This window comes from Bombus terrestris, chromosome 8, assembly GCF_910591885.1.
Source record: "Bombus terrestris chromosome 8, iyBomTerr1.2, whole genome shotgun sequence".
NCBI lineage: Eukaryota > Metazoa > Arthropoda > Insecta > Hymenoptera > Apidae > Bombus > Bombus terrestris.
In genome coordinates, this window is record NC_063276.1 from 2,702,048 (window position 1) to 2,715,894 (window position 13,847).

At 43.0% G+C, this 13,847-nt stretch overlaps 1 protein-coding gene across 7 annotated transcripts in view; it reads right to left on the bottom strand.

Moving 5' to 3' along the window:
* Window positions 1-13,847, bottom strand: part of LOC100647422 (basement membrane-specific heparan sulfate proteoglycan core protein) — a 263,946-nt gene that overhangs the window by 131,952 nt on the left and 118,147 nt on the right. For 3 of the 7 annotated variants that reach the window (XM_012310977.3, XM_012310976.3, XM_003397028.3), the window contains one exon: window positions 754-2,052. In XM_012310977.3, the coding sequence (XP_012166367.1) occupies window positions 754-823 (70 nt within the window). In that variant the 5' untranslated portion in view covers window positions 824-2,052. Of the gene's footprint in view, window positions 1-753; window positions 2,053-7,923; window positions 8,387-13,847 lie in introns of those variants that run through there. The other 4 variants (XM_012310979.3, XM_048408258.1, XM_020864225.2 and 1 more) reach the window with 4 other exon arrangements.

The window sequence follows — 13,847 nt, forward strand, 5'->3', positions numbered from 1 at the left end:
TGAAGAACGATGGTTCGGCGTAACTCGAGCTAAATGGTCGCGTCGTAATGAAAAATTGTTCGAAACATCGGTAACGGTTCAGTCGCGTCGAAATTATTGGCAAGTTGCCTTCACCAGACTCTCGAGAATCCTCGGTGATCGTAACTCTTTTATTCATGAATCCATTCATCGTATGGAAATCAACTAGACCGCGATAGCGGTTAAAGACACTTAAGAATGCCCGGCTGGAATAGCTCTGTCTTTCCATAATTGCGAAAGCACTCGAAGCTTCTTATCTACCGGTGTTCCACGACTTTTTACCGCGTGCGATGCTGCGAATTCCTCGGATAACTGCGATCCTCGTTTCCACAGGTGCAAAAAGCCTCGCGTGCGAGCCACTCGATCGAAAGCTCCTTCATGAACGCGAAACACCTCGAATAAGACGTTTCGCCGCTTTTCCTCGCCGTAACTTCCCCTCGAAAGCCGCCTACCAGGGAACGTTAATACGCCTCAGAAATTGCCATCAGCTCGTTCACTGCCAAACACCGAACCAACGAATCTCACCACGCAACGTTACAAGACCGATCTCTTTCGGCTTCCTCGTCGTTGGATAAGATAAATCACTCGCAATTTCGAATCTCGTGTACTCGAACAGCCGCGACATTTTCAAACAATTGAGAAACATTTTACGAAAAAGTCAGGCGTGTACGAGTTTCGAAACAGCTCTATGCGTCGAATTCTAGCATCTTCGATAAGGGATGAATGCAGACTCACCTATTTGGTGCGAGAGGAACGTGACGAGAGGCAGCACGGCGTACAGCCATCTTCCACGACGATCCTTCATACTGTCGGTGTTTCTTTCTTTCCTGTCTCTGCGCTGATCCTTCCTCGCCCCTCGAACGACAACTACGACGAACGTGAACACACTTCGATCTCTTTAACAGTTACTCACAGAGATCGCGGTATCATTCGATGTAATCAGGACTCGGATACACCCATCTCGCTTTCATCCTTTTGCCCCAGCTTATCCGCGTCCCATGTGCAAGATGGCATTCAGAATCATAACTGATTTCCAATCAGTTTGTCTTCCACTCTTTGGATTCACTGGTCGCGCGAACGAATAGTCCCGAAATACGCGACGATCGCCGATTCGCCGTTAGACGTGGCGTCGTTGGAAAAGGCAACGTTAATGGCGAAGAAAGAATGCGATGTGACGACGCGAACACAGCATCGGTAGATAAGGATTTTACGAATCTATCTGGCGCTTTTCCCTTGGTGATCGAGAAGACGCGGATTCGAGGAGGGATCGTATTATTCGTCGTGCACGTGGCTTGCTTCGAGCCAGGATTTCCACGCGTGCATTATCGATTCTTTCGAATCTATTTGTAAGCTTTTATCGACAGTGGCTGTAATTTCGATCCCCCGAAGTTTTAATATCGCGCGACGATCGGCCTCCCGGGGATTAAGCTCTTTTGCGCGTGGAAACCACTATTATGTCTCTCCGCTATATCCTTCGATCGGGATTCGCATCGATCGTAATTCGAGACAATTGTGCCGCTTTAGCCGGTCGCCGACAAATTACAGGCCGACTCGCGTTTTCCTCGATCTTGCAATCGCGAGAAACCGGACCATTCGTTTAAAGTTTGCTCGAGAAATCGACCGTGATCGCTTCTCGCTGTGCGAACGAATCTCCAACAACGTTGTGAAAAGCGTGGAAAGACGAAGAAAGAAACGGCGCGATGGCACCGAGTACCTGCCCGGTACCGTTCGATATGTGTTTTTTACAGTTTATGTTCTCGGCTTGTGTCCTTGTACGTTGTCGCGAACAATCGGTACAAATGGGCGTACAAATGGGTTCTTCCTGCCTGTCCATTTAATTCAACCTCCGAGGGAAATCGTGCACTCGTTCGCGTTCATCACACGGTCCGAGCATGGGCCATTAAACGAGCGTCATAGGGCGCATTAATCGCACGGTAATCCGCCTGTCTAGCCTCCGTGTTTCATCGCCTCGCCGTAATGTTTAAGCGGTTGATCGCTGCAACTTCTCTCGTTCCGCTCCAGCCTTCCTGAACCCTGAAAAACAACGAAACGACGAATTATTTGACAAAGTTCGTCGTCCGATCGAACATCTGCGGCAACGCAGCGGCTAAATGATAATGAAACGCGTAAAATCAGCTTCTCTTTCGTGCGCCGACGAGAAACAGCTCGAAGAGAGTACGAGATTTCACTTAAAATCGATTTTTATTCGTTTATCCTTCTTTTCTGCAGTTTTGCAAATTAAAAATAGATACTCTCGCCCTTTGTGTCAATCACGTGACAGTTTTATCGGATATTTTTAACAACGTATCAGATTTCCGATAACTGCTACACCGTTCAACTTTACGCCTATCAGCTTCCATGGTATCGGCTAGCAGGCCAGTTTGGCCTAAAATTTACTCGCTAAATCATCGCGCGATATATTCCATCGTAGAAACTTTCCAACTTAAAGCCTCTTCCTATGTTCTTGCTTTTGGAGATATGTACATGAATCGCGAAAGCAAATTCACGGTATACGTTAACAGGGGGAAATAATAGAAACGCGAAGAGCAGACTGTGCGCGGCGCAAGCTACTCGACACGTGGAAAAATACAAGTAACAGAAAGAGTGGAATAAACACAGCGTAACTGCAAAGTAAAAATCTTAAATAGGCGATGTTCTTCGACCGGTTCGCGATTCGTACCGATCGTTACTTTCTAAAAGACGGTCGAACATCCGTTAGTTTCTCTACCGCGAAACAGCGTTTGTTTCCACACACAGCTGACCAGCTTTGCTCTGGATTTACCTGCATTTCGTCTGAGTGCCTGTTTCCAAATTTTAATCGAGCGCCATTTTATAACGACGCAACTCAAAAATCAAACACGTGTACCTACACGTTTACTTAATCCTCGATTTACAAGCACAAGCTACGTCGTTTTAAATCACAACTTTAACTAACAACTCGCAATTGCAATCAAGCGTAACGTATCGTTTCGCGTCTCTACGCTAAGGTACCATGGTCGAGATTACTTGAAACTTCCCAAGATATTTTCTACCATATCGCCACTGATGGTCACTCGTTGCGCCCGAAAAACATAGGATTCGCGACAACGCTGTTCAGACTATTATCTTCGCAATCGGACGGATGCAGTAGGGTCCGAGTGGATCGCTCTCGTTCGTCTGTCCGACGCGACGAAACGAATCCATAATCGGGAAATGTACAATATAGGAACGGCCAGTGATTGGTACAGCTCGGCCAGAGTGCTTAAACCAATCTCGACAGTTGGAGAAGGCTGTTACAAATCCCATGGTAGTTAAGGCGTCTTAAGCGTCTTGTATGTATTCGTCCAATTCTGAACGAACGAGGTGTAATTGGGTCTTTCTATCCCCGTTGGCTAGACGATGCCAGATTCCAAGTTGCGCAGCTATAGTGTCCTTGTCGTCTAGCAGGTGCACCGGCAAGTCCTCGGGATTAAAATAGTCCGGGAATCACGCGTATAGCTCTGCAGTTTAAGATTGACCTACGACCCGATTACAGTCTAGTCCAGAGTACGGATACGACCGGGATTTGGACAACCGAATCGTTGCTGGCGGCTGACAATCCTCCACGCTCCGAGCAACTGTACTGTTGTCGGTTTACTCTAGGAATTCGGTCGCTCGGGACTGTTCTACCACGGAAACAACCGATTTTTTAGATTTCCGGCGACAGCGTGTCGCTTAGAACCCTCGATTTCCGCGCGTTCCTCTCCGAGACGCGTTTCCGTTCCGCGGGCAAAATCTTTGCTGCTTGATTTATCGCTGTTAAATGGAATACTATCCCGCGGAAACGAGAAACACGAGGTCTCGTCGAAAGATGTATACGCTTCTGGTAATTGAGAAAATCTGTGGCACTTTCTACGAGTACCAAGTTGGTGTTTTGCATAAGAATGGAAGAACGCAGCGGTATACAATTATCGCGGAGAGTGTAAAATTTGTCGATACAAGAAACAGCTATTAAAGCGAGCGTCGAGGGAGCTTTGAAAAAAGCAAAGTGGATACAAAGTATGTATATCATCAGCCACCGCGGTTTTTCCTGTCATCAACGTCTCGAACAACTTTCAGCAGTCTGCTGCTCAACTTCTTACGTAGACCGGTTCAAATTATTAAGCGTTGAGAGCAGTTTCGCTCGGATATACCGCGACCCTTCCTATCGTCCCGGCTATGTTACGAGATATTACGTTGAAAAATTCCTGCGAGCCGTATACTTGAGAGGAATCGCGACGCTCGGGTTACTTAAGAAAGAAGCTACAAATCTCTTAATCGTTGCAAGATTATCCGTGAAAGCGAAGGGTCTGAGCCGATACGAAAGCTTGTTCGAAGGGAAACCATTGTCGGTTAAAATCGGTGGTTCCATCACGACCAAATTCATCGACGTACTAATTCGGTGGTTGCAGCTTCCTCTTAGTCAAATAATCGTAACGTCGGTCTCGGTATATCGTTAAGCACGACGCGTAGTAAATTGGCTTCCTTCGTTTTGAACGACGTTTAGGTAACGCGTCACAAAGATGGACACGGAAGTTGCATCGTTAGCAACAGCAACTGCAAGCAACAGTTTCGATGCACGTCACAAGTACACTCTCGTTGCTCCGAAGCAGATTGTGCGACAAAAACGCAGCACGGCCGACAAGTTGCTATGCTCTTGAAAATAAGGCAGAGTTACAAGCAGCTTTGCACGAAGAATAAAGAGATGTCCTAGAGATATCGCATTTGGCACAGCGGAATTTGCCACACGCGTAATATAATCTGTCGGAGAAGAATAAAAAAGAATCGTAGATATAGATTTTTTTTACGATTTCATTAAAAACTTGATGTTTCAGAGAATAGAATACTGCAAGTTCAACTTGAACTTCCAATGCGTACGATATACATACACGAATCGAAAATGCAAATTCTTCTTCCACCGTACGTACGTCCATGAAATTTGTCAAGAACGTTGTTCGATTGATCGGTGTGTACGCGAGCGTGTGTGTGGAAAGTACATCGTTTTTAATAATTTCAATCGAAAACCTTTCTATCAGATGAACGTTTCATGCGCGACACCAAGTATACGTATTATATATACGGCGAAATTATAAGGATAACGATCTTGCAGAATGCAGAAAACGAGAAGCCGATAACGCGGAAGATGTCCGAACAGATGAATAGAATGAGAACTGTACCCTGACGACCGAGAAAGTATTTTATTTGTAACGGATATTAATTAAGAACGAACGGAACATAGTTCGTTCATCGCGTGAATCGATAGATTTTGAATTCTAACAACGTGAAATAATTGCCACTGTGTTTTTAAAAAATATAACGATTCGCTCGTATTTCGTTTTATGGGTGAGAAATTTCAGAAAAAATGTAAAATATTCGCACTCGCGATTCCTCCATGTTTCGAAACAACCTTTGCCCGTACCATGTTTCGTGAAATCTCGTATTATAAATTGCAGCAGCCAATAAAAGAAAAAGAAAAAGGGGGCACGAGAGAAACTTTCGAAAGCTTTGCGTAAACGCATTTCGAAACTAAAAGTTTTCCATTAATCACAACCCGGGCAGAATTTCAAAAACACGATATTAATTTAGCTTTTAAGGCGAAGTTGCAGCCTTTTGAAGTTAATCCTCTGAAAAAAGGAGTCTAAAAAGAGCGACGTAATTTAGCTAATCGTTCGGAATTTTTTAAAACGAGTCCCTATAGAAAATTACGCGTTATTTCGTTCATTGATAACCATTTGGCGTATCGGACGATACCACGCGAACGAAGCGCTTCCATCTCGCAAACTGAACGAGCAAATTACTTTCCGCGCGATATTAAAAGTAAGTCGCTCTCGCCGGCTATCAATTTTCCGAAATCGAATTCGACGAACGCCAGCCTCTCGCTAGAACAGCTTCGAAGGAAACATATCGATCATCCGTGTACCACGCTAGAAGCTTCGGGTTTTCGTTCTATCTCCAATTTACATTTCATATGAGACGTTAAAGACAATTCCGTGCCGTAGATTAACAAATAGCTCGAACAGCACAAAGTATCCGAATTTTCGATCGAGATGAATATCGGTGCACTGTCAAAGGAACGTCCAATTACGAATAATAGACGCGCGAAGACGCGAAGGTAGAATAGTGCTGCGAGAACGATAAGACGTATGGATGAAAAATTCGGCATGACACTGTAACTCCTCTGATCACTTGATCGTCGCACTGCATTAAATCCAAATAGCGGCGATGGAACCGGTATCTTTCACTTTACACTTAATCGAACAAACGATACGTAGCGTCGCACAGACTCGCGTGACAAGTAGGTACATTTATTAACCGATCGCAACGAAGGACGTAGAATAGTCCATTCACTCTCACCGTGAAAAGTACGTTACCGTTGTGTCACTGTGCATCACACGATCCCATCTAATCTGACAAGTTCAAGGAGGGAACGCTGTTACGAGAGATTGGTCCGTCATGTCGCGTAAATGTTTCGTTTCCCGACCAATTTTTCAGCTATTTCTTACCCTAATTCCACCCAACGGCCATGACAATTTTTCTACGTTCCTTCGTCCTCTCGCATCTTTCCATTTTCATTCCCGCTAGGACAGCGCGTAATAAATAATTATTTAAGCTGGCCAAATATATTAGGTACGCGTTATCTTTCGATGCTCGTCTATCCCCATTTCTCCTGTCTCCCAACACATTTTCTCTTTTCCTGTAATTCTCTTCCCTCGCGGTTTCGTATGTCCCTTTGTAATTAAGTTAGATTCATAATTTCGCTGGATCAAGATCGAATTTTGTTGGAGGCAACCGAAAAAAGTACGATCGAAAGCTTCTTAACTGTCGTTTCGACGAACAAGCGCAGACGTTTACGCAAAATGCTTTAATTACGCAACGAGAAAAACGTTATGGAAGAGCATAATTTTTTGTCTAACGACGAGTCGAGAGAAGTTATGCAATTCTGAAGGTAATTGTCGAGTTAATTGCGTTCCGACGAATTCCTACCGTGGCAAGGAATCTTTGTACCAGCAATTTGTTATTTATATTTTATCGATTAGTTTAATTGAATTTATTTGTTTGAACTGTGTAGACTCGACTTCAGCCGGACCGAATATACGTCTTCTTGTCTTCGAACTTGATACGAGACAGATAAAAATAGGTTGTCGATAAACAAATGAAATTAACGAGCTTTTCGACGCTAACGATGTTAGCGATAATTAACAAATATTTGCAAAGAAAATACATTTGAAGGCGAAATAACTGAAATAAATGACGCGAAACATTTTAATGAATTTTTCCTTTCTTGTCTTCCTCTTTCTTATCCTTGCACGATAGAAACAGAATATCGGTAGATTCCCAAGAACAAGCCGGACGAAATAGATTTAACTTGCTTCGCCGTCGCAATGTAACAAAAGTTCGCTCGATCCTCGTTGAACGTACAACGTATACTACTTCGTTCGCATAAATTTCAAACGTTTGACTACCGCGAAGAAGTTTCCTAGGTGATCGAAGCTCGAATCAAAGAAACGGAATAAAAGAAAGGAGAAAAAGCAATAAAGAATGAATTGCAGCAATGTCGGACTCAAGAAATACAGCACGGAAACTTTCACTAGCGACAAATCTGTTACACTGGCAATCCCCTGATCCCGGATCCCTGATCCAGTCCGGACTGCGGCCGATCTAACCGCAAATAAACGTTATCGGGTGGTCGCTGGGGGAAAAAACAAACTCTCCTCGATAGACGAGGCTCGAAGCGCGCTAGGGTGTAATATCGCCTTGCATATCGTCCGGGAATTCTGCCTCGTAAATTGACCAATGCTACCCCCACCCTGCCGTTTCTACGAAGCGCGTTCATAGAACGGAGTTCCGGCGATCCTATCTGTCCATCCGTCTCGCACCAAGTCGCAGGATCCCAGAGACAAACCCTACCTTGCAAATTGACCGAATTCGCGGCCCCGGTCCGCCAATTACTTCGCAATCCGGTACGTACCGCGTACGTGTAACGCGAAACTTCTGGTCGAATCACCTCGCAACAAAACCCACTGCGATTCTCTAGATGTGCGATCGTTCGAGGTCGGTTAATCGGCCGTTCGCACGTACAAGATCGGCTGCAGCACGTCCTCGATCCGTCTGACGAATCCACTGCCCGCGCTCTTCTTACCACGTTCAATTCACCACGTGGTGCCGAACAACAATCCGTTGGAATTACGCGAAATACTCGATTGCTTCACGAACGGATCATTCTGTGTTAATATCACCTAAGCGTTAACGAATAATCGTATACTAACGATGGACGTGCGGTGATGTCGCTGTCGAAGCAACTTGCCCTGCCGCGATACTACGTCCGATGTTATCCTCGCGTGGCGGCTTGTCCGCGACTGAAAGAGCTTGCAAGCCAACCCCATCCGTGTTTCCGAGCTTGGCCGTCACAGCGCTGCTGCAACCCTTACTCCAATTCACCACTCCCCCCTCGTTCTTGCTCTAGCTTTTCCCTCTCCAACCGCTTTTCCATCATCGCTCCTCTCTATCTTCCACACCTCCCATCCGATCCGTCAGTCCATTGCTCCATCGCAAAAACCTAACCCTCTGTGTGTCCTTTCTTCGATGCTGAATTCTTACGAGTCCTAACTCTTGCCCAAAGGCTACTACTTTCTCGCCTCTCCGTACTCCGTGTTCGATATTTCTTATATCGAGCATTTTCCACCACTCGAAAATTCACGTAATTCCATGACGTATCGAATCAAGTTTAACGCTGCACTTGCGAACATTTCGTGGGCAAGATTGCTGCTTACTATCGGCACGGTGTATTATCGGAAAACGCCTAACTCTCTTCTTTCCATTATATCCCTATTTACGCTGTTACGTACGGCGTGCGATACGATAAAAGTAATCACGATTTTACCAAAAGAATAATTCCACCCTCTTTTAAGGACGGAAGACCCATCGCTGAATGCTGAATGGCAAGATTGTACGACCTAAAATACGCGTCCAGATGAATAGGGAATCCTCCACTCTTTAGGAATTGAATAAGTTTTTCAGTCCGGGATTTAGACGTAACGATCATGTAAGTGAAGTATGTTGCGTTTTGCTCGGACTGGAATCCTACTATGGTTAACTATAGCATCGGCGAATCTCTTAACGAAAGCAACGTATTCCGCTGGAGCGCTATTCTTCAAACTTTGTCGACGGAAACTACCTTCGTTTCTATCGTCTAATCGCTTGCCACATTGCAGTTTTCGATACTGTTCCTTGTAATCATAGCGTGTAATATATTAGATCGTCCAAAAAGTTTCTTTCGCTTCATAAGGTGATAATAGATGAACGACAATTTCTGTTTTATATTATTTTATTGAATTAGGTATGATCCATTACGTTCTATTTCTATTATTATGTTCGTGTATAATTCAATGAACTAATATAAAACAAAAAACATTATTTGCTTCTAAAACGAAAGAAACATCTCGGACAACCTAACATATATTTTTCAAAATTTTCCTCGTGATTAGACGATCGCCTTGAAATCGCGAGTAAGCAAATCTTTGCTTGTGCTCGCTTTCGCGATTGATTTCTCGTTCAATTTAGTTTCAATTTAGGAAGAGAAAAAAGAGCGTGTGGAATATACACAAGTACGTCGTGGAAAAATGTTATCGATTGAAGTGTCGGCGTACATTGGTATAGAATATGCGCTGCTCATCGATATTCCTGAAATGCATTTAACTGTGAAATCGCTGAATGATCTCGTTAAGACAGCGAAACGTTCTTTTCGTTTTAACCAACACGGTAGATACGCTTCTATTTAGAAATTACTCGTTACTTGCCAGTACTTGTTTTACTATTATACGCGGTTCTTTCCTCCATCAACCTGCATCGTTGAACAGATAGAAGCTGATGATGATAAACTAAGAATATAAATATGTTGAGAATTGTGGATCTCGATAGCCGAAATAATGGTATAGGAACGCTAAATTTATACTTGGAATTAATATTCCAATTAATTGATATTCACGCGTCTCGGCATTTTCTTCCATACCCGACTGTTAACCGACTGAACAGTTTGCGTTCGTCTGTTTTCGAGACGCGGATATTCACGTACAAGTATTTCAATCACGCGTCTAACCTAGTCCAGCACATAAAATTATACATATCTCAATAAAATATATTCGTGTTGAATTACGTCAACGATCGAATTATTCGTAGAAACGTAACGTGAGAATCGGAACATTCAGATCGATGATAAATGTTTCCTTGGTCCGACGGGTGTCGGGAAAACGAGAAACGGTTAACAATTTTGAATTTCATTTTCAGGTGTACGATATACAAGTGGACGGGGATAAATGAACATAGAATACAGGTGCAATTTGAAAAACACAGCGCCAAGCGCTAAGAGCGACGAAGCAGGGCTCTGCGGTACGATAAAAGTGTATTCCCAGAGCAATAGTTGGTAACTTTGAGCGCGTAGCATTTAGTTATATTTGTTTTTAGTGAAATATAGACGAGACGAGCTCGACATTAATGGCATTGTTGCATTAGGTCAGATACTTTGAACGTCGAAAGTGTCGTGCCGCTCCACGCCATCCCATGGCATCTGCTCGTTTTTATGAGAACGGCGAATTTGACGTTAATTAGATCGTTACGTCTTTTGTTCAGGATCTCTCGACGGATCAACCAACAGAATCAACGTGGTTCGTTGTCTGTTGCTTACGGTTCTTTCTGAAACGCGTAATACCATTTTTATTCGCGATTATTGAAACATCGACGCGGTAATTTCGAAACGGAAAGACCGATATTCAAATTTCTTTGAAACGTGGAATAGTCAACGCTACGTCGGCAGGCGCTCGGGACATGGCCGAAAAATCGCTGTATTTACTATGACAGGACGAGTACAAGCGATTTCTGGGAAATATGCAACGTTTCGAGAAGAAGAAATTCGCGTGAGCTCGAGTAAGTGGGATTATTCGTCCGGTCATAAAATTCGTGAGATTTATAAAGGTGACTGGATCGGCGTTGCATGCTTCCACAGAGTGGCGTTTGCAAAGTTTTTCGTGACCGATATCAGCGACAGCCATCGCTTCGCTAAGCTGAAAGAAAGTTTCTAAACAATCTGCAAAGCATCGGTTACGCGTATTACGTGTACAAGTTTATAGAGAGGACTAGGAAATCTAACCTATTTCCGGTCTGGATAGGAAGCTGAGAGAGTTTCGGATCAATCAACCTCTCCTCTCTCAAATACGCCCTTGAGTCAGATGGATTTAAAGATAAGTAGAGAAGCAAGTAGCCTCAGAAACGAAAGCTGTATCAAAGTAATGGATGAACGATGAAAAACAAAAAGAAAAGGAATGAAAAAATCGTAGTTAAGAGCGAATGAAAAACACCGTGTCACGGCGAATTTGCAATATAAACGGATATCGGACGTTTAAACATACAAGCCAGCGAGCTTTAAATCGTTTAATCGGTTTCGTATTAACGTACGTAACGTTTTTTGCCATTTCATCCCCGTTGCTTTTTCAATTTTTCGTTTATTTGCATACTTGAAAAATGAGAGTTCCAAGCAAACGAAGTACATTTAAAACCGCGTTTAACAAGGTGTTTCGCGTTTCAAAAGAAAAAAAAAAAAAAAAAAGAAAAGAAACAGAAAAAAGAAAAAAGGAAGAGAAGGAAAAGGAAAGTAGAGAAATAAATCGATATGGTATATCCGGATCGAAAATATAGTGGCCATTAGTTATCGCGCTGATATCTGATAGCAACATCGTACGTTAAGATAATATTCCGTGAGGTAAGAAAATTTGAATATAGAATAGCAATGTTGAATTTACTATGCGTGATATCGGCACTAGCATCGAACGAGAACAATCTTCCGAAGACGAAGAACTCCTTCGCAGAATATTTTTTTCGATATTGGAACGGGAATCGAATGCATAATGCATCGGTTGAAAATATTTCATGGCCTCTGTACCACCGATACGTCTTACTGTTACCTAAACGATCGCTCGTCCTTTGAATAAAAAATAGGAAAAGAGGAAGATCAATTTTCACGTTATTCGTTGCATCTATCGTATCGGTTCTAATTAAATAAATGGTAGATTCGAGCCGGACTACGTTCTACAAATTATGGGAATACGAGATTCCGACGTTATTTCCAGCGCTACTTCAAAATGCTTAAGCGGAGACGTTCGTCCTGAAAAAATTGCAATATCTCGCTGCGTTTACTTACGAGCTACGACAATTAAATCTTTTTAATCCAGCGTCTATTAGATTTTTGATTCGTTCGTATTAGGAAACGAGTCGCCGGACTTTTCACGGATATTGACTTTCTAACAAAACCAGCCTTCCGATAAAACGTCAACTACACACTAGACGCCAAACTTCTCTCTCTTTCTCTCCTACCTTCTCTCGTAACCAACCTCTTGTCATTCTTTTTTTTTTATTTCGTTCTCGTTACCCGTTCTCTTTTTTCCTCTCTCTCTCTCTCTCTCTCTCTTTCTCTCTCTCTCTAACCTGCGTTCTCTCTTCTCTCGTTTCTTCCTTTATATCTCCTAGTTTCTTCCTTTTCGTTTCATTCGCCTTAGATCATTTTCTTTCCTTTATCTTTATTCATGTTCGTTTCTTTTCATGATCCGAGTCTCTGCCACTTCCTCTCACCCTACGAGAACTCTTTGTCATTCTTTTTCCAACACCCTTTTGTTTCTCCTCGCGTTGCTCTTTTTTACTCAACTTATCCTTTCGCAGCTTCCTTTCTCTCGAACCTCCTGCTCCTCCGCTCCTCTGCCCGTTCGTCTCTTTGTACCTTTCGCGTCTGCCTTTCTCTTTCCCTTTACTTCCGATTATTTTCCTTTGCTCACCTGTTTCGCTCTTCCATTAACCAGCCTCCACTCCCTCCGTGTTTCACGCGCCACCAATTAGCATCTCTAGCCTAATCAAGCGAACATTTTTTAATGAAACAATCGAATTCGTATTCGAATTGCGTGCCAATACTTCTGGCAAAATCTCGATAGAAACGTACGATATCATTTAGAACTATTTCTAGTCATCGCATCGACGAAACGAGTCGCTTGGCTATTCGTGTCGTACCTTGTAGCCGCGAAATTATGTCGTAAACTGTACACTGAAATTTGACGGAAATTAACTGTTCAGCGTTGTGCAACGCATCGTCATTCTTATGCGAAACTTATGCCGGCTATTTCTCACGCGTTAATCTCTCCTCGTTACTTTTTTAATTTTATCGCCTTAATCGCCGTTTGTATCCATTTTTCTGGGTAGAATTCAGGCATATAAACATACGCGCGACAGCAAGGTCGACAGTTTGAAAGTTCAACCTTTAAATTATTCAGCGTAGAAATTAAGACAAGCTGAACCTTGCTAACAGCGACGATTAATAAACGCCAGCATATCAAAAGCATCGTGTGCAAGTAGGAAATTAAATGCGTCGAATTAAAGTTCAGAATTTCAAGCTGACGTCAATAAGCGTGCGTTTGACATGGTTTTATCTAGTTCAACGTATCGATATTCGACAATTTCGTGCTTAAGCACGATATATTAAGGTATTATGACAGCTAATTAAGATTGTAGTTTGCAGGGAATACTTTATGCGCTTAAACGAAATCATACATATTTAGAAACGCGGACTTTGATCGGCAAATTAAACTGACTTTCGTCTCGATTTATTAATATTCACCGCGTTGTACCGGTCGCTTTTCCATCCATCCAACGTCCTACGTATCGTCTGCTCGCGCGATTCGATCGCTTAACCTTTGAAAGTTCGCTGACGAAAATTTGGAAGTGCCAATGCAAGAATAGGAATTCTATCCTCGGTGTTTAGGTTTCAAAGACTGGGAATGTGGAGAAATAGGATTTTA